Source organism: Beta vulgaris, chromosome 6 (assembly GCF_026745355.1).
Source record: "Beta vulgaris subsp. vulgaris cultivar EL10 chromosome 6, EL10.2, whole genome shotgun sequence".
NCBI lineage: Eukaryota > Viridiplantae > Streptophyta > Magnoliopsida > Caryophyllales > Amaranthaceae > Beta > Beta vulgaris.
In genome coordinates, this window is record NC_079207.1 from 55,719,325 (window position 1) to 55,740,817 (window position 21,493).

Sequence of the window (21,493 nt, forward strand, 5' to 3'; positions counted from 1 at the left end):
AATTAGCATTAGTATAAACTTCAACCACATTAGGAAAACTAGTGTAGGTAATAACATAATTCATAGTCCCCTTCAAGTATTTGAATAATCTTTCTAAGCACTCGAATGTGAAGTATTAGGACTATGAGTATATCTAGAAGTCTTCTTACTGCATAAGAAATATCAGGTCTAGTATGGTTCATGAGATGCAACAAAGACCTAATAATTTGTGAGTATATATGTTAGTGAGACACTTGCTCCTTTATTTTTGGACAAGTTAATAGTAGGGTCATAAAGCACAGAGATAGGACTAACATCAAAATAATTATATTTACGCAACAATTTCTCCACATAGTGAGATTGGGATAAAGATATAGAATTACCGTTCTTGGTCACCTTAATGCCTAAAATAACATCGATTGAGCCAAGATCTTTCATATCAAAACTACTAGATAACAAATTTTTGGTACCGTTAATAATATGAATGTTATGCCAAGAATAAGAATATCATCGACATACAAGCATAAGATAACACATGCATTATCGACAACTTTAACATAAACACATTTATCACCTTGATTAATGTAAAAGCTAGAAAGCATAACCTTGTCAAATTTTTCATGCCATTGCACACGAGCCTGTTTTAGTCCACAAAGAGACTTTACAAGCTTACAAACCTTCTTTTCCTCACTGGGCACAATAAAACCTTCTGGTTGATCCATATAAATTTCCTCTTCTAACTCACCATTCAAAAAGGTGGTTTTTACATCCATTTGATGGATGTCTAGCTTGTAAACAAACGCAATAGTAATTAGTAATCGAATAGTAGTAATCTTAGAAACAGGAGAGTATGTATCAAAAAAATTGACACCAACTTCTTGTTTAAAACCTTTAGCCACTAGTCTAGCCTTAAATTTGTCTACTGACCCATCTGTCATTAATTTCTTCCTGAAAATCCATTTGCACTCAATTGTCTTACAACCAGGCGAGAGATCAGTCAAAAACCAAGTATTGTTATACAAAAGAGAAACCATCTCATCAGAAACATCTTTCCAGAAAGGGGCATTAACATATAACATAGCTTCACTTTGAGTTTTAGGCTCATTTTCAAGTAAAAAGGTATAAAAATCATCCCCAAAAGCTCAAGCCTTCTTATGCCTCTTACTCCTTCTAGGTTCAACAGGTTCATTGCTAAGAGAAATGTCACATTGATCAATATTAACACCACTAGACGAAGCAGAAACAATAGCATTAAGAGGTCTAGATAGTTTATCCTTTATGGGAAAAATATTTTCAAAGAAAACTGCATATCTGGACTCTATAATAGTATTGTTAGAGATTTCAGGAACTTCAGAATTAAAAACTAGAAATCTATAAGTAGTAGTATTGTTAAGAGAATAACCAACAAATGCACAATCAACAGTTTTTGGGCCAATTTTTCTCTTCTTAACTATAGGAATATTAACCTTGGCCAAATTTTAAAAGGTAGTCAATTGGCGAGACATACTCTTATTATCAACCATTTGAAAATCAAGCCAATCATCAATAGAGACACGTTTAAGACCCTTTTTCAGTAGCACCATAATGATAATCAGAGCATTCCACAATTCATGAGCAGTTTTAGTATGACAGAGTATACGATAGATACCATCAGACAGAGCACTTAAAATTCTGCCATGACATAAGATGTTTTGACTCTCAAGATCAGGGGATTTAGAACCATCTGCATCAGAATCTATGACTATACTCTCTTTAATCACAGAAAAGAGGTTCAGCTCAGTCAAACAAAATTTCATGTTGTTGCTAACACAAAAATTTTTTTCCATCAAACTTATCAGGTTTACTAGACAAGGACTTAAGAATATCCATAACTGTAATTCCAATTAACAATAATGCAGAAAAATATCCTCTCTAAAATTGTTAGGAAATTGATAGTAATAATTAGAAATTACAGTAACACTCAATTAAGAAAATCAGTTTAGCAAAATTGTTCAAGTACACTGCCAATCAGAATCAAACAACAAACTAATAACAAACTAACTAAATTCAATAAATAAGAGTAAGTTTAGAATAGCTTGGGTCGAAACACGTTGTAGCGCTCTCTTTAGAGAGGATACGCCCCACTGCACTGGTCAAATTAGAATATGTCCCTCTCTCAAGATTCGACAACCCGTCGGACTCCTTCGGTGACAGCAAAGAAGAATCCCCAAACCAGTTGATAACTCTATGCTCCAATCGAGAATTAACAACTTTTAATTGAATTGATTGTGGAGGATTTAAGTGAGTAGAGCAAAGAAGATGAAGAAATCAACAAGTAAAGAAGATGAAAGAAAGCAACAGTAAAGAATATGAAAGGAAGAAATGCCGTGGTCTTGAGAGTAGAGAAAGATATTTTTGTTTTCCTTTTGTTTTGTAGTGAGTGTTTTGGAAACTTATTGCTTCTTATAAATAATGCAACCCAACAACAGTTACTCCCTCCGTCTTTTTTTATTTGCTACAAGCACTTTTTCACAAAGATCAAGGAGGGAGTGGGGACCATTGATATAAATGGAATTAACAAAAAAGCAAATAGGTAAATTGTGGGACCTATGTATATATGGAAACATTTACAAAATCAAGAAGGGAGTGATGACAAATTTGTAAATAAAGTGTGGGACCTATGTACTATATATGGAAATATTTGCAAATGTAGCAAATAAATTGAAACACCCCTAAATGACAAAATGTAGCAAATAAAAAAAGACGGAGGGAGTATAAACTAAAATGCCTATAACTTAGGCCCACTCCCACAACAACTTATTTTTCCAGTTAACTTGAACTGACCCAATACCATTATAATGGTAACAACTCAAAAATTAAGGAGCACTAGTCCACTACTTAGACTAATAGAAAAAATTGATAAAGTAAAAGGATTTAGAAAACCATTTTACTAATAATACATAATATAATTTTTAAATCATAAAAATGAAATATTTCCAACAACAACTAGCAATATGAGCACCATCGTTACTCGCCATAAACACTACGACTAACCATTGCAACCCAAAGCCACCCAATGTAACCCAAAGCCACCAATATGAGTACCCAACACAAGCACTCGACACAACCACTACAACCACTACAACCACCTACACAAACCCACAACCACCCACTGCAACCCAAAACCACCAATATGAGCACCCACCACAAGCCACATCCATATATAGAGCCACCAACCGTCACTTGCCACAACCCATACAACCACCCGTCGCAACCCATGAACCACCCTGCTTAGTACCCACTACTCGAAAATCCATATATCGTCCCCAAATCGAGAACCCGCAACCAATAACTGCCCCACCCACACCCTACCACCACCATTAGCATCAAAATGAGGGAATGGAGGGAACATGATGAAAAATGGCAAAAAAATCGAGTCACGTGTCCAATACATCGTTATTATTAACCTAAAAACCATTGTCAACTCCTCTTTAAATCATTTAGGTAGTAGTTAACAGTTGTTTTTACTATTTAAGGTAGTTTTGGACAATTTCATTTAATTAAGGTAGTTTCTCGCAAAGTGGCACAAAGTTAAGTTGGTTTGGGACAGAAAATCCTATATATATAATATAATATAATATAGAAAACATGTTTTTTTTTTTTCTGCAATGCATCATTTAAGGTAATAAAAAAATATTTACTTTTTTTAAGGGATAAAAAAAATAAAAATTTGTTTTAAATAAGTCAACCTTTGTGTCGTCTTCCAATTTAAGTCTAACTTTTAATTATTTCTAGTCAAGTCAACTTTGTAGCACCATTAACTTTAATTAGGCTAAGTGATCAGTAACCTAATAAATTGATAATTAAAAAGTTTGACTTTAAACAAACCCATTGACCCACCCATTAACCCATCCAAAATTGAAAATCCACCCAACCCTGCAAACACCACTTCCCCACCCTCTCCCCGCCTCTGCGAACGCCCCAACCCACCTTTGCAAACACCCTTACCGCATCCCCCCTTTTCCTACGACCTCCCACACCCCTTGCGAACACCTCCCCTGCCCCCTCTCTCTCGCCACCTTCACCGAACAAGGTTAGTGATGTGTTCATGCGAGCTCCCTCATCCCCTGTGAACCTAATGATGGTGGGTTTTAGTGGGGTTGTTGGGCGACGGAGCTTTGGACTTGGACGAAGGGAGATGATAGGCGAATGGGCGAGGGAGGTGAGGGAGGCGAGGGGTGGGAGTGGGAGTGGGAGGGAGGTCGCATCCCGCGGGGGCTATGTGGGTTGAGGAGGGGTGGGGTGGGGTGCGGTGTGCTGATGTTGGGGATGTAGGGTGTAACACCCCGATAATTCCCTCTTCCTAGAAAATACTTTTATAATAACCTTAGAGAATTACCCAGGCATTATCGCCCGTGTGATAACGTTTCGGCTTACTCAGAATTTTGCAGCGGAAAACAATTTACTAAAAACCAACTTTATTAAAACTCGTTAAATAAATGACAAGTGTTTGAAACTAAAACACACCAACTTAATAAACCTCAAACTGAAATAAAGATGTTCCTACGAAAATAACTTAAACTATGCTAGGTATGAGTAGTCTCTCCATTCCAGATTCCCAATGAGATGCATCTGCGAACCTGTAATGTCAATGCAATACTGACTCTGCTCACCAGAAGGATCATCATAGGATCAATAGGCAAAGCCATGATCACACACACAAACAAGCACGTAATCAGCAAAGCTGAGTACTACATATCAGACATAAATAATCCTAAACATGATACTACAAAATAACTTGCAGGAATAAATAATAAACATATAAATAATAATCTGCAGACGACTTTTACTGAACTAAACTTAAAACATCTTTTATTATTTTAATGGAATAGTTATTGGACGAGTTGTCCTGCCTACTAAGATGAAATGGGGGCGCGACTCCGCATTTCAGATGACCTGCGATATCGAGGAACCTTTGAATAAAAAGGATGGTGATCAACCCATTCCTAGAAAAGTATGGCACGTCACCATAACCCCAACCCTTATGTCCAACTCTAGACGTGCACCAGTCTAAAGTCTATAACCTATTCTCGTTTCACTTTACGTTGCATTCATTTTAATACTTGTGTCGACACCAACCAAGCACATAACACATAACTAATAAGCACATAATCATAACAGAACTCCTTTTTGTCTTAGAATTAACAAGTGTTCACAACTTATCAATCAAGACTCCTTTTACTTCTTTTTATTCTTTACTAACTTGCCTGTTGAACCTAGCCAACAGTAAACTGTATCTTTATATAGGTATAACTCATACTTGCCAAATAAGATCCACGGTTCTTATAAGATAAATAAATAATACTCAAGAATCCATGTAACACATGATTCAATCTTACTTACATTAATTCACTCACGAATTAATACAAAAACTGGCTTATCTGCTTGCATCAAACTTCCATACAAACATTCATACTCTAAATATTCTAGTTTACATGTAGCACACAGGAATAACATGTAAAACAATTCCAGTAAATCATATATATGAACAAAGATCCTATACATGATACTAATAAATAAACATCCCTAAGCAGTTTCTAAATCATATAGCACGTAGACTATGTACGTACCTTGTATAAACGAATCGTAGGCCACTTTTACGCTCTAAAAGTCTCCTACTACGAATTCTCCGCCTAAAAATAAAATAATAAATAAATACTTTGAACTAAAAATTTACAGCAACTTTAAAAATCCCAAACCCTTTTAAACGTCTTTAAAATCGTTTTTATCTATAAACTTTCTTATTTTTAATCCCTAGTATAGTACAACTATTCTAGTGATTAAAAATCATTAAAAACCTTAAAATACATACTTTCTGAAATTCAGCATTATAAAAATTTATAAATCTTCTGAAAATATATTTAATACATATAAAATTATCACTAACCAAATCTCATGTTTATACTTTAAAATATAGTTTCTAGTGATTAAAAACCTCAAAAATTATATCTTTCATAATAAAAACTGAAAATAATAAATCTGAAATTTATTATTTTTACATATATGACAACCGAAATATATTTTGCATGTAAAACCATAATTTAAATCATAAACATGCTAATAAATAATAAAATAATATAAAAACTAATACTTTAATGGAATCTTAGAGGAGAAGAAAAGAAAAACAACCACAACAAGGAGGAAAGGAAGGGCCCGGCAGCAGTGACAGCAAGAAGGTCCGGCGGCAGCACCAACTGGGTTCTTGAAAAGATTCGTGACGTTTCTTGTTCAACAAGAAACATTACTTAGCAAAGAAGAAACGAACTTTTGAGGGAAAAATATGAAAGTCACGCTCAAAGAGGAGAGAGAAAGTGAAAGGCCGGGTGAGAGAGGGAGAGAAAGAAATCACGTGCAAGGGAAGAGAGAGAAAGTAGAGTGTAGGGTAAAATTTTGGGTTTTTAGAATATTTAAATAGAGGCTAATCCTTTTGGGCTTAGGAAAAGAGATTTCAATAATTAAAACTTTGATGACTAACAAGATGGGCTTATTAGGACTTTGGTCATCAAATAATCCTCTCCCTTTTTATTACTTTTGGGCTTTCGATTCCATTAAGCTTTCTTTTCAAATATGCTTTTAATAATTAAAACTCTTATTAAAACATGCTTAATTAAAATATTACAAATTTTATTAAGCTATGAAAAATATTTTTAGTTGACTTTTAAAATAGTCAACCCTTTTTTAAAAGTTAAATCATTTTCCAAACTCATTTGGATTTAAATATAACTACATAAATACTTTAATATATTTATGAAAATTCTTTAAAATTGTGGGGGATTACATAAGGCGGCAGGGGACGGGTGGTCATAAGGGAGAGGGAAGAGAAAGATGAGAGGTGGAGGGAGTAGAGAGAAAATAAAACAAAAAAAATAGCAAACCAATCATATGGTGACACATAACACATGTAACCTATTAAACATGTCACAAATAGATTAAAGCTCAATAGAAGAAAATAGACCTATACGCCTAATTCAATCAGGGATGATAAAAAGGTAGACTTAAAATGGAAAGACCGCGCAACAGTTGACTTATTTAAAATAATTTTTCCTAAAAAAATATTAATAATTACTTTTCGTTGTGTAATAAAATTGATAGTCCGTCGCCTTTCCCGCCGGCGTGTTCCTCCTCTTTTCTTGGTTTGATTATTTTTCTTCCTCCTAATCAAGTTATCTTAAATGCAAAGTTTATATTTTGAAGATTTTTTTAAATATGTTTATGTTTAAAAAGTTATAGTTTGATGATTTAGTTACGAATCTAAGATTATATTATTTATGTATTGTAGAAATAAAAATTCAAATTTACTTATTATGTTTGGATTGGATTTTTAATTATCAAAGAATGGATTTTTAAGCTTTTAAAGGTTGAAAAATCATTTAGTATATCATAGTTTATTATGAGATTGATTATTCTTATGATTTTAAATATGTTGCTGAAAATTTGAATAGAGTATTGTTGATGGAGATTTATGATTTTAAAACATGAGTTTTGAGAGTTGTTGACAACTAGTATAGTAGTACTATACTAGGAGGCTTTAATGCTTATGTTTTAATGATGATAAAAGTTTTTAAAAACTTTTAAAAAGGGTTTAAATTATTTTATTATTGCTGTAAATTTATAAGGGATTGATTGTGGATTTATATTGGTTGTTTTAGGCGGAGAATTCACTTTAGGCGACTTTTAAGGTTATGAAAATGGCATTTCAATTTGTCTACATAAGGTAGTACATACCTATGTGTGTTGATTGGATTAGTATCATGATTATAAGGATGAAAATTATGTAAAATCATGCATAGGAAACTATTTTAGTTCATATGTGATTTCTATTAAGTTGGATTTGCATGTTTTATGCCGATGTGTAAAACATGTTGATTATGATATTTATAACATCATTTAGTCAAACTACCAATTAGTAGTTAGTACAACAATTAGTTAATTAAACCCAATAATATAATAAGCCAACAACTATTTGATAGTGCCTGAATCAATTGTTCTTCAGATCACAAGACATGTTTCACGAAAAACTAATAATTAGAATTTACAATGTTTAAGCTAGAATTTTATCGGCGAAGATAAGCATTTCATAGATAAACTTCATTAAGAATTATTTCTTCCAATTCAAACTACAAGCTGTAACTATACAAGCTTTGGTTTCTCATTCAAAAAAAAGGTAGAAGCTTCAACATAATATATATAGTTAATGTATTTGTTGTCATTAAACAACAAGAATATAATCCCAATCAACAAACATATTTTCAGAATTTATTCTTCCAAACCACAAAGCTAAAGTAACAACATATAAGGATAGTGTACAACCATAGCTAACTAAATAGAAAGAAAACGTGAAAACGTTTTGTAGCCGAAAGACAACTCGTCATCCTAGTGCATTTTTCTTTCTTTGAGTTTTGTATTTTACCTCATAAACCACTAAGATTACAAACTCAAAGGAACACTATGAAGTACAACGGTTTCAATAGTTAGGCCTGGTCCAAATCCAAATAAAACACCCCAATCCAACCCCTCACCCGTTGTGATCTTCCCTTCTTCCAACGACCTTTTCCGCATCTCATCGAGGATGAAAAGGACACAAACACTAGACATGTTACCAAATTCACGCAACACGTTGCGGGTGGCATGAAGCTTCTCTTCCTTGAGGCCTAATTTAGCCTCAACTTGGTCTAGTATTGCAGGACCACCCGGGTGAGCAATCCAAAAGATAGAATTCCAATCACTAATCCCAAGTGGGGTAAAGGCTTCTTCAAGAGCTTTATTAATGTTCTTAGAAATAAGGCCAGGAACATCCTTTAATAGATGAAAAGTTAAGCCTACTTCACGTAAATGCCCATCAATTGCACCCTCAGAGTCAGGAATTATAGTCTGGGCCGTCCAAACCATTTTGAATAAAGGTCTTTCGATGGATTCATCTGGATCAGCACCAACAATCAATGCCCCTGCCCCATCTCCAAAAAGAGCCTGACCCACCATAGAGTCTAAGTAAGTCTCAGTAGGCCCACGAAAACAAATGGCGGTAATCTCTGAGCACACCACTAGGACACGAGCTCCACGATTGTTTTCAGCAAGATCCTTAGCAAGGCGGAGAACAGTCCCACCAGCGAAGCAACCCTGTTGGTAGAGCATGAAGCGGCAGACCGAAGGGCGAAGCCCTAGGAGCTTGGCAAGCTGGTAGTCAGCACCAGGCATGTCTACACCAGAGGTGGTGCACATGATAACATGGGTGATCTTAGACTTGGGCTGACCCCACTCCTTGATCGCCTTAACTGCCGCCTCTTTACCTAGCCTTGGAACTTCGGACACCACAATGTCTTAGCGAGTGTCTAGTGATGCGCCCATGTAAGCGCACATGTTGGGGTTTTTCCTTTAGGAATTCTTCTGTCAAATACATGTAACGTTTTTTTATCATTGACTTGTCACCTGTAAATTCAAACTTTTGTTGATATTAACATGTTTGGAGCATATATAGACTATAAAGAGAACAAAAGTAATATGCCTCGCTAAATATACGACGTGGACTTGTACTTGATTGCTTTTTTCAAGAAAAAAAATGGATTAAATTGCATTGAAGCTATTTTTTTTTTTGTTTTCAAAGTCGGGAATTCTTCTCCTAATAGGAAAAAAAAAGTCCTTTTTAGTAGTTTTGTATTTCTTTTCTCATAATATTCAGGAGAATAACGGGGTTTTACAACTTTAACTAGTATTTTGGTCTGGGCGATACCCTAGGTCAGTTACAATTATCAAATATATAATTATTCATGCATCTCATGTATAGCTGGCAAAATAGACCCTTACCCGTTGACTTGACCAGAAATACTCAATCCGAGACCCGTTTTCCACTCGAAAATAATGACCCGGAATAGAACCAAAACATGAAATAACCCGATCCGAAAGTAAAGTAGACTCAAACCCAAATCCACCCAATCCTAAAGTGACCCGACGAAATTTACCTGATAATAATGACCTGAATCCGACTCAAAAATTTGTCATATTAGTTACTTTTTAAACAAATTTAATGAAAAATTATCATGAAATACTATATATGATTTACCCATTATCTATTTATTATTTAACTTACTCTTATCAGACTGATATGTGTTTTATTTATTTGCAAGATTGAAAACGATATAACCCAATTCAATCTAACCCGATCCGATTCGATCTGAAATCTCAGGGACCCGAGATGAACTCGTATCAGAACGGGCCCGATCGAAACTCGAACACAAAGTTGACATGATTATAACCCGATTCGTTATGACCCGTTTGCCACCTCTAATCTCATGCTTAATTTTATTAGCTTTTCGTAATATTTGTCTAGTGCGAAATCGAAAAAAGTGACGTTATGACATGATAAATTGTTTTGAAAAAATCTTATAAGGAATTGGTGATGAAAATAATAATTTTAATAGAATTGGGGTAAGAGAATGAAATTACTTAACGAAAGTGTTAGATATCAAAAGGATTGTCTATATATTAATTTATTACATATTATAAGATTTTATTATATTTTATTTTAAAATATTAAGCATTGAAATTGTAGTGGATTATGGTTAAACTCTTACATTTCATTTCAAAGGTCATGTGTTCGTATCGTAGTAATTATATTTTTTTAATAAGATTATAAACATGTGTATTAAATATTTGATAAGAGTGACACGTGCTACTGTTACTTTAAAAGGAACACTTTATAATATTTATATAAATATATGAGTATATATTGTTACCTACCCCAAACATTAAGACAGCAATTAATACTGCTTTGGTCCTTCGAAACGGGTACGATACTTGTTATTTAGGTGGTCGAGCTCAAATATGTCTTGGTTTTATACAATAAACTAGTTATTAGGTCCGTGTTATGCCCCGGGTAAGAAAAATTTTTATTTATTAATATTGTACTTTGATATGATAACACTAAATAAAACTTGGTCTAGTGGTTAGGACTTTAGTATATGCACTTGAGGTCTCAGGATCAAACCATATACTATGCAATTTCTTAATTTTTTATTGTTGTACATGGATTCCATGAACTAAAACTCGGAGAGCGCCACGTGGTACACAGTTCCTCGTTTTCGCACGCCTTTTAATATATTAGTATAGATACTAAGGTAGAAGTTGTACCAATGCGCAAAACTAAAAATTACTAACCATAAAGTTATTTGTGTAATTACAAATAAATTTAAAACTCCAAGTAGTAAAAATAAGTTGTGATTCATTCATCCACATGGCTCTGATCGATACGACTTCTGTGGTTCTGCTCCAATCATATAATTAAGGCTAAGAAAGGAATAGAAGATCATATATGTAAACGTTTGTGGTATAAGGCTATGAGCATTCTGAGTTGTGACCCTCTTTTCTTGAGCAATAAGGTGACAAATTTTACAATTCATATGATTGACATCTACTACAAGTATTACCTTGATCTTTTCTTTTTTTTTATTATTATTTCTGCACATTTGGACCTTATCACTATTTATATACTTCCTCTAATCACAAAGTTTTGATTAGTGTACAAAATAAATTTTTGTACTTATGAAATACAGTTAGATTTATCTCATTATATATGTACAAAAATTCAATTTTTCTAATTTTCTTTACTAAAAGATAATTAGATATATCAATAGTGAAAAGTTGTGTCTAACCACCTTCACAAGCTTATGTTAAAGACAAAGCATTGCAATTAATAAAAACAGAAGAAGGTAGAGGTGGTATGATTTAACATCATGCATAGAATTATAATAGCATTATACTAACGAATCACCATTATAATTTGTTAGGATATTAGAGATATATTGAATATCTTGTTATTTATGTGGTTATCTAAAATGCAATTAGTACTTTATTTGTTTTTGGATTCCTGTTCTTTTAAACATATGAACGGTAAATCAATGAGAAGGGCAACACACTATTTTTGGCCAAATACGTGTATTATGGTACAAGAACCAGCGTGACATAAAAGTCACGTTTTTCTAAGTGGAATATATAGCGCCAGGTATAAGAGAGGCCTATGCTGCATCCACACTTCAAGCCGAATGAGCTCCCGCATGAAGGGATGGGATAGAATATAAATCTATTTTCTGGACTACTCTAACCATCCGTTTAAACTTTTAGTTGAGTTGCTACTTTGACAAAATTGCATGCATGATCATATAGTTATGAGAAACTAAATTGAAGACAACAACTAAAGAAAAAGAGTAGCAGCATAGTATAATGAGTTAAAACCACGTACACATGCGTTTGAACTTCTCCTTCAACTCAGTCATATGCTCACTATTGGTAACTCGAAAGTAGTAATCAGGGTAATCATCTTGGTAGACACAGTTAGGTGGAGTTGCAGTACCAATTGCCAATATTGTGGCTGGACCATTTGCTCTTTGAGCTTTCCTTATTTCTTCTACTGATGAACTTGCCATTTTTTTTTTCGTAACTTATTCAAGAAAAGATGGTTTAGGAAAAAAGAGTTTAATGTGTAGGCCAGTACAATAGAGGAGAATAATGATATGTGGAAACTTTTATAACATATGGTTTCGTTTTTATAGAATTGGAGTTTTGTTAGGTTGTATGGAAGGGCAGATACTGTCCACGTGGTTTGTTCCTTTTTGCGTTAGATACATTGCCACATCCTTCTCTTCACATCAACCTTTCCCCTTAACTAATTTTTGTATTATGATATTATTATTAAATTTTATTAATATCTTTGATCTATAATATCATAATTCTCCCGGTCTTCCTCCTCCATAGCTGAAACTTCAACCTTGTTTTCCTTTCATACTGCACGTACAACTCCTGTCTTCCGGTTTAAGGTGTCAAGATTGTGATCTTCATTCATGAATACAAACCCAATTTTAAGAACATATAAAAGTGGATTAAATGAGTATTAGTTGCAACTTTTGTCTGTTTTATGGCGTCAAACACATATTAGTGATCATTAGTATCTTGCATTGCATATTTGTATAAGTTATTTAAAGTTGATATTTTAGAAATACACACCAAAAATTCGAGATGATCAAATCAGATTTTATATTATAGTATATTATTGTTTTGGAAAATTTGTCAAAAATTTTTTTTACGAGTTCATTTTTACGAAAAAAAAACTTATAAAGCATTTTTTGCGAAAACAAACCAAAAACTTATTTTTCTTTGCGAGATGAATCCTTACACTATTTTTCAGTGTTGACCTCTTAATTTCCGACGTTGACCTTGGCAATCTACTAATTGCACGCTATCCACTCCAATTTTCCCTCTTTTCTTCACGTTTTCCCTCTCTTTTCCACTTTCCACCTTATATAACTATATCATAATCCCCTAATTCCCCTAAATCCCAGTTTATGGAAAAAATTTCTTTTTCTTCTTCCCTAACATTAATCCAGTAATTTTTATTCTTACCCTAATTTTCAATTCTCTCAATTGTCTGTTATATCTGTGAATTTCCAGAATTTACTCCACTTCCTTTTTTTTATAGCTCCAATGGTAAAGTGTGCGTGTGGGTTCCAATGTGTAAGAAGAACGTCTTGGACTCATGATAATCCAGGAAGAAGGTTCTTGGCTTGCAAGTTTTACAATCATGAAACAGGACAACGAGGTTGCGAGACATTCGAGTGGGTGGATGAGGATCCTACTGAGTGGCAAAGATATGTATTTAATGTGTTAGTGGCTGAGAAGCATGGAATGGGTTAGAAGGTATGTGATGTCAAGGTTTCTTGCAGAGAAGGTATGTTGGTCCAGAAGTAGTGAAAGAGTGCTGTGAAGATTGACTTAGCACATCTGTCAGTAACCTTGACTTATTCCCTCTCTGAGAAGTAGCTGATGCAGATGTAGTGGCTTCTGTAGATGTGGCTGTTGTGGATGGAGTTGATGTGGTTGGAGTTGTATTCTTCTTTGGTCTCCCTTGCTTTCTTTTTTCTTTCTTGATTGGAGGAGTAGGACACTTGTTTACATTAGTGCCCTAATCTTGAACAATTGCTTCACCTATTTTGCTTCTTGGCCTTTTGCACATTCCTCTTCTCCTCATCCTCACCAGGCTCCTTCTTTTTTTTTTTTTTTTTGAAGGCCTTCTAGGCATATTTCTGTGTGGAAGAGGAAGTGGCCTAGGATATGGAGTCACATCCCTTAACCAGGCATTGCTCTCATGAAGCCGCATATGACTTGGCATATGTTTCCACATGATATGCAGGGTGGATAAATGGTTCATAATCCATTCTTTTCTTTTGGATGCAAGCTAGTGCATGCTAGCATAGAATTCCCATTAAAGACCACCTGTTGCAGCTACAAAATTTGGTGTCAAGGTTGACAACATATGTGTCACCTTCTTCATCTACCTCAAACTCATGGAGGTCAGCCTGGATGAGTCTCATTTTTGTCACTTGCTGCAGTCCATTGTTTATTACCTTCACAATAGTTGGGATAATCACACCAGTAAAAGCCCTTCCTTCTCTGCAAGAAACCTTGACATCACATACCTTCTAACCCATTCCATCAATTGCAAAATAGGCATACTCCTTGCATCTTTCAAAACATTATTGAAACTTTTACAACAGTTCTTGAGTAACATGTCTGATTTTGAAGCTGAGCTAAATGCATGTCTTGACTAGTGAAATGTTGGAATAGCTTGCAAGTAGTTATAGGGTTCCTCATTCAGTTTTCTTATATCTTGCATATGGCTCTTGAAATGATGTTGTTTAAGACAAATTAAAAAATAAATAAGTTTATAGACTTTCCTAAACAATATGCAATAAGTAAAAAACAAATGTTGAAAGTCATACCTCTGTGGTTGATCTTACAGACTTCCAGAAATGCTCTTTGTAGACAACACCTGGAAAATTATTCTTGAAGTTGCTCTAGATATGCCTACAACAATATCTGGTTTCTGCTTGAGGCATGACAGTTTTGAATGCATCTAACAGACCCTGTATGAAGCATGATTTTTTTCATTAACTTACATTATTAGTATTACATAAATTTAGGGAACTAAGCTAACTTCATACCTTCTGTCTATCAGACATATAGGTGAGTTCATCTTGCTCATTAACGCATGTCACTGAATCAGCTACAGTTGATATGTCATTTCTTAGTAGCTCCAAGAACCAACACCAAGTATATATCTGAGTTCTGTGTCTCAACCACAACCCAAGCTACTAGGAAGATGTTATTACCATCTTTCCCAACATCTGTCAACAGAATGTCAGGGTAAGCTCCCTTCAAATATGCCCCATCTACTCCAAGTATGTGCCTACACCCTGCCATGAAGCCCTCTTTGCAAGCTTTCAAGCAAACATATAGTCTCTAGAAGAATGGTGGAGGGTTCTGTATGCCTTCAACCTTCACCACAACAGTACTACCTGGGTTATACTTCGTAATTGCGGCTGCATAATCCCATACCTTCTCATATTCCAAATCTGCATCACAAAAAATCATTTTCAAAGCTCTTTTCCTTGCATACCAAGCTTTATAATACCCTATCTCACACCCAAACTCGCTCCTTTCCCTTTTAATGAAGGCAGCTAGTTTCCAGGTAGGATCATCCCTCCAATCCTCAAGATACCTCTCAGTTAGGTATTGTGATGTCAGCTTTGAATTGGTGGATTGGTGACCACAAATGTGCTTAAGTCTGATACTCTTAATCTGCCAAGTTTCCTCTAATTTCAACTTGCAACAGTGTATCTTGAACCTGCATTTCCTCCTACTCTTACAAGTGCACTCTAAAATTCTAGATCTTCTCCAAGGGCACCCACATCTCTTTACACAATAAGCACTCACCCAAGTTTGGTTGTTATGCATAAAATAATAATCATAAGTTCATAACCATGATCTATTGCATGATGTTGCAAAGCTTTCCTAACGATTTTATTACTAGAAAACTTTAGGCCTTTAATTACCTCAATCTTACCCTTGAAATCAGTCTCTAGATTGAACTTTGGATAAGTAGGCTCCTCATCATCTAAACCTACTTCACTCACCACTTCATCATTATTGTAAACAATTTCATTCCCATGGCATAGTTTTAATCCCTCATCATCCAACTCCTCATTTGTCCCAGGTTATGTATCTTTCCTCAACCCCCAAACTCCTAGTAACCCTATCACTTATCTCATGATCTACATGTTCATTCAACAAATCATCATCATCCCTGTCTTCAAAATCATTGTCACTCAAACATACATCACTCCCATCACTTTTCAGATTGTTCCTCATCTACCTGAGGTGTAGGCTGGGTTGTAGACTGTGGTGTTGGGTTAGGTGTAGGCTGGGGTATTATCTGTGGTGTTGGGTGGGGTGCAGGAGGGGAAAGGTTTTTCTGGGTTGGTCTTATGGGTAGTTTGGGTCTTCTTGTTGTGGTGGTTGTGTTTGAGGTGGCACTACTACATAATTGACCTTAAGTAACACATTTAGGTAACACTTTTCAAATTATAGATTTTCTATTTATTAAGTAACACTTATGTAACACTTTGTCCATTTGTAACATTTAAGGTAACACTTTTGTAATATGTAACATTTTTGTATACACTTCTGAAACGGTAACACTATAAACTTTGTAATAGGTAACACTTCTGAAATAGTAACACTATAATTTTTAAAATAAGTAACACTTCTAAAATACTAACACTAAAAACTGTAAAATAGGGATTTTAAAATTTTTATTTAATTAATTAGCTTTTAAATATTTTTTATAGGTTAATAAAAATTAGAAAAAAAAATAATACTAAGCCAAACATCCATTAACCATTGACGATTTTGGCGTAATTGTTTGAGTCTATGAAAGCCGAAAAATTAGAAAACCCTAATCCCCCAAATTAAATTTCACTTTTCCTCGTCCTTCATCTCTACTCTCTCCTCTTTCCATTACTACTTTTTCTTCAAGCTCCATTAATGGAGTTCAACCAAACTTTTACATGCTTTTGTTCAATCCTAGCTCAACTTTCGCTAATATCGTTTCTCAAAATTTCGCCTTTTTGTTCGATCAAATTTCCATCTAAATTTCCTCATCAATTTGCGATTAGTTTCTCGCAATATATCTCCATAAATTTCTTCTCGAATCTCCTCCTTCATCTTCTGTAACTGGTGAAACCGTGATTGAAATCATCATATTTCAGTCAAAAATTTGTAATCTAACTTTTCGTTTTTCATCAAATTTCAGCTGTAGTACTTCTCGAATTCATTTGAAATGTCGGAATCAAGATCACTGCTTCGAATTATTGAAGTTCGTATTAATCGACGAGGTTCAATCGGATTTTCTTGCTGTAAGCCATTTGTGAGAAATTCATTCATTACTGTACATATAATTTTGTTCTCAATTCCTTTTTTTCCGAATACCTACTTCATTTCGTTGCTTTCGCTTGATTTTTATTATTACTACACCAAAAATTTTTGCTGTTGTTGATGAATTATCCATATCATTACCTAAAATCTACTGATTCACATATCTTTCGATTGATTTAGGCACTCAAATTTACTCTCACGCGCTCGACTTATCATTCTTTAAAATTTGATGGTTAATTATGCTTGAATTTATGAACAATCTTTTGTATTTTTTTATTTGCTAATTTTGCCTACGTTTTGCGGCGGCGACGATATGCACTTACCACCTACAATTGGTTTGCGAAACCTACAATTAGTGGTTTCCTGGCACCTGCAATCATCCGTTGAGGATGATTAACTTTCGCCTGCATCACTGAGTCTAAAATAAAGGATCTGCCATTGACGATGATTATGAGTTTTTAGAAGCTTTCTTGCGATTTTTTTCTCTATATTATCAATTCAACTCACAATTCTGCGAGGTTTGTACAATATTGCTTACTTTTTGTTTGTTCAATGTTACTTACTGTTACTAGTTGATACCTCTTTGAACTCAATTATGAAGGCAACCTATTTGCTGTTACTAGGCTTAGACCCTTTGACTTTGTTGGTCGACATTTGATCTTTTGCTAATCTGTCTCATCCTGTTTGAAGTATTGGACTAACTATGTCTATTGTTGCTCTATGATAATGATGATGATAGGAAAATAAAAATGCTTTGGACTCAATGCCACCTTCATATTTCAAGGATGTGCTATTATTTGGTTTTTGGAACTAGTACATGTATCTATTCTGCTTTTTTATAGTGTTTATGCACTCATTTTTTTGCTTTATTATTAATAGTGTTATTTTTGTATTTTAGAGAACAGGAGAGAAATAGTAGCAAGGTAAACAAGTTTGTTGCTGCAGTAGAGAACTTAAACTCCATTTAGCTCTTGAGTTTTGTGGTAGTGAACTAAAAAATATGATCTAGATTTAGGACTCCATTAGTCAAAAGTGGTATAGAAGTTCATTATTTATGAGCATCTAAATGTCTTTTTTATCTCTTTTCCCTCCCCTCTCTAGCTCTTCTGGCTGGCTTTCATGTGACATAGAAGAATTTCAAGCAACATACTATCATCTAAATGTAGTCACTTCTCCATATTCATATTTCATGATATTATTTTAAATTTCTAATAGATTTACTTTCTTTGCTTATGAATAAATAATATTATTGTTGAAGATGTCATCTGTAATGTTTTTTATTATAGTATCAAGAAAAGCAAAATGAAGAATTCAAGTATCAACTCATGATATCGAGGTCGTTAGAAAAATATATGCATATAGCGGGTGGACTAAAGATGGATCGAAGATGAGATGACCAGTCTTCACAACAAAACTTTGGGTTGGAAGTCTTGACAAATTAGCATACATGGACTAGGAAGATGCATTTATATGGCAAGATGACAGAAGATGGAGACTAGATATATGACTATTAGGTCTAATGTCAGATTATCATATGAATATGTTGCTTGTTGGAAGGTTTTGATTTTATATAATACATATTTTTTTTTCATTAGTTTCTTTTTGCAATATAGCATTAATCAGTGTATGAAACTAATTCATTATTGTAATATAATGTATATCAATTTTTTATAGTTTGATTAGTATTTTTACTGTAATTTCAAATAATTATATATATATTAAAGAAAAGTGTTACCTAATTACCTATAAGGTGTTACAAGAGATGGTAAAAACGCAAAAGATGTTACATGAGATGGCAAAAAGTGATACATAATGTTGAATAAAGTGTTACTATAGGCTATTTGTAACACTATAAGATGTTATTAATGATATAAAAGTGTTACATAAGAAATTGTGGGTAACACTTTGAAAGTGTAACAATAGACACTAAAAGTGTTACATAAGAAAATTTAAAGTAACACTTTTTTAAGTGTTACTACAAGCATGTAAAAGTGTTACCTAATAGCATAGGTAACACGGGCAGATGTAACACCCAAATAAGTGTTACCTATTATCTATAGTAACACTTTAAGCACTTTAAGTAACATTTTCTGGGTGTTACTTAAGGTTAATTATGTAGTAGTGTGGGTTGAATTTTTTTTTCAGCTATACAAAATGTTGTTTGGTTTGTGGAACTAGATCTAGGGTTCTCTATGGATATTTGTGTGACAGTGTTGCACTGTGGACCCCCTATAAACCCTCTTGAAAACTCCCCCTGTAGACCCTCTTGTGGACCCCCCTTTGAGTTATTTAATGACTCAAAGTTTTCCTCATTTGTTTTTTCAGCACTCACATCACTTTCCAGCTCACTTTCTCCACCTGTGTTTTCACTATCTGTATAGAAAGTCACCCCAGGTCCATAAGCATCCCTATTTACTACCTCAACTTCTTGTTAGGTTGCACAACATATAAGTAATAGAACCCATCTTTCTCAGGTGCATCAAGGAAGTTAGGAATATCTGCATCATAACTAATCATTACCCTGCCATTGTGCAAAGTTAACCCTTTTTTCCTATACCAAATCTCTCCCACATCATCATAGCCTAAGTCTGTTTTTTATCCAATAAGCAAACTTAAAACAAACCTCTTCTACATTCAAATGCAAAGCAACTCCAAAATTAGACTTATCACCATTTAGCTTCCTCTCATAAGTTGTTTTGTTTTTCTTACTTACAAAGTGCCCTCCACAATACAACCTAATATTAATTGCCTTAATAAAATAATACCAAGGTTCACTAACTACTACTCTACCATTAAACCTACTACACCAAACACAAGAAAGACATGAATAAATGAGCAAATCACCATGGGAAAGAGATAAAGTTCAAAATTTTCAACAAAAATAGAAATAATCCAGTATCATGTGTTGTCCAGTATCAAAAACGAAAATCTTGAAGGTATTGTGTTACAAAAGAAAAATTCATATAAATTATTTACATGTAAAGTGATTTTTATAAAATTGATTCTCGCAAAAAATAGTGAAAATTACGAGTTAGTTATTGATCAACGTCTAATATCTATACTAATATATTAAAAGGCGTGCATAAACTACGAACGGTGCCACGTGGCGCTCTCCCTAAGGAGTTTTACTTCATGAAATCCATGTACAATAATAAAAAAATTAGAAATTGCATAGTATAGGTTTTGATCGTACTTAAGTTTTAACCACTAGACCAAGTTGTATTTAGTGCTATTATATCAAAGTACAATATTAATAAATGAAAACTTTCTTACCCGGGGCATAGCCCGGGCCTAATAACTAGTCTAAGTTAAAAGCAGTGTATCAATAAATCTTTAAAATTGGTAGGACTAATATTCATATATTATAGAGCCAATCGTATTATAAGAGCTTACATCTCCCACAAACATTAAGATAGTTTTTTACATGCACCAAAAAAGGGACAAACTCATGATGCTCAAGACCTTGTCATCCAGACACCTCATTTGGGTATGTGACAAGTTCTCAAGAGTCAAGAGAGTAGATTGCATGCACTAAAAATTTATGTGTACTATGCAGGTCCCCTACTTCCATCGCAGTTAGCTGGCAACCTCCCCCATCCAGTTGCTTCAAGCTTAACTTTGATGGTTCAGTTATTGACTCATCAGCCGCTGCCGGAGTTGCCATTCGCAACTCAGCTGGTCTTCTTGTGGCCGCTCAAGTTTATCGATTTGGTCAAACCTCAGCTCTAGTTGCTGAAGCCTGGGGATTAAGAAATGGACTGATTCTGGCCATTCAACATCATATTCAAGATCTATGTATTGAAGGAGATAATCAAGTAGTTATAAGAGTGCTGCAAGGGCAGTACACATGCCCCTGGACTATCCAAACCCTAATTGAAGACATTCGACAATTACTTCAGCATTTTAGATTTTACACCATTAAGCAGAGGCGGATCTACTTAGTAACAAGGGGTAGCACATGCTACCCCTAAAAAAATTAAAAAAAAAAATAAAAACGCTGGAAAAAAAAAAACTAAGGAACGGATATATACACTATCGAGACATATATTACAGATTAAACGCGTTTGGCGCGGTGGTAAGAGCGTGCTTCCTATAACTTGAAGGTCTCCGATTCGATACTGCTGCTCACATGTTTTTAGTTTTTTTTCTCTTTTCCTTTTCTTTTTACCCCTTTTCCTTTTTTTTCCTTTTTCTTTTATTTTTCCTGTTCGTGATT

General features: G+C 34.2%; 1 protein-coding gene across 1 annotated transcript; it reads right to left on the reverse strand.

The window, feature by feature from the left end:
* Nucleotides 1-8,179: 8,179 nt before the first annotated feature.
* On the reverse strand, nt 8,180-12,506 carry LOC104903734 (chalcone synthase). The gene is given in 3 exon segments (XM_019251690.3): nt 8,180-9,384; nt 9,386-9,444; nt 12,251-12,506. Coding segments are annotated over 3 exon segments (1,182 nt in total). The 5' UTR covers nt 12,435-12,506; the 3' UTR covers nt 8,180-8,445.
* Nucleotides 12,507-21,493: the final 8,987 nt, after the last annotated feature.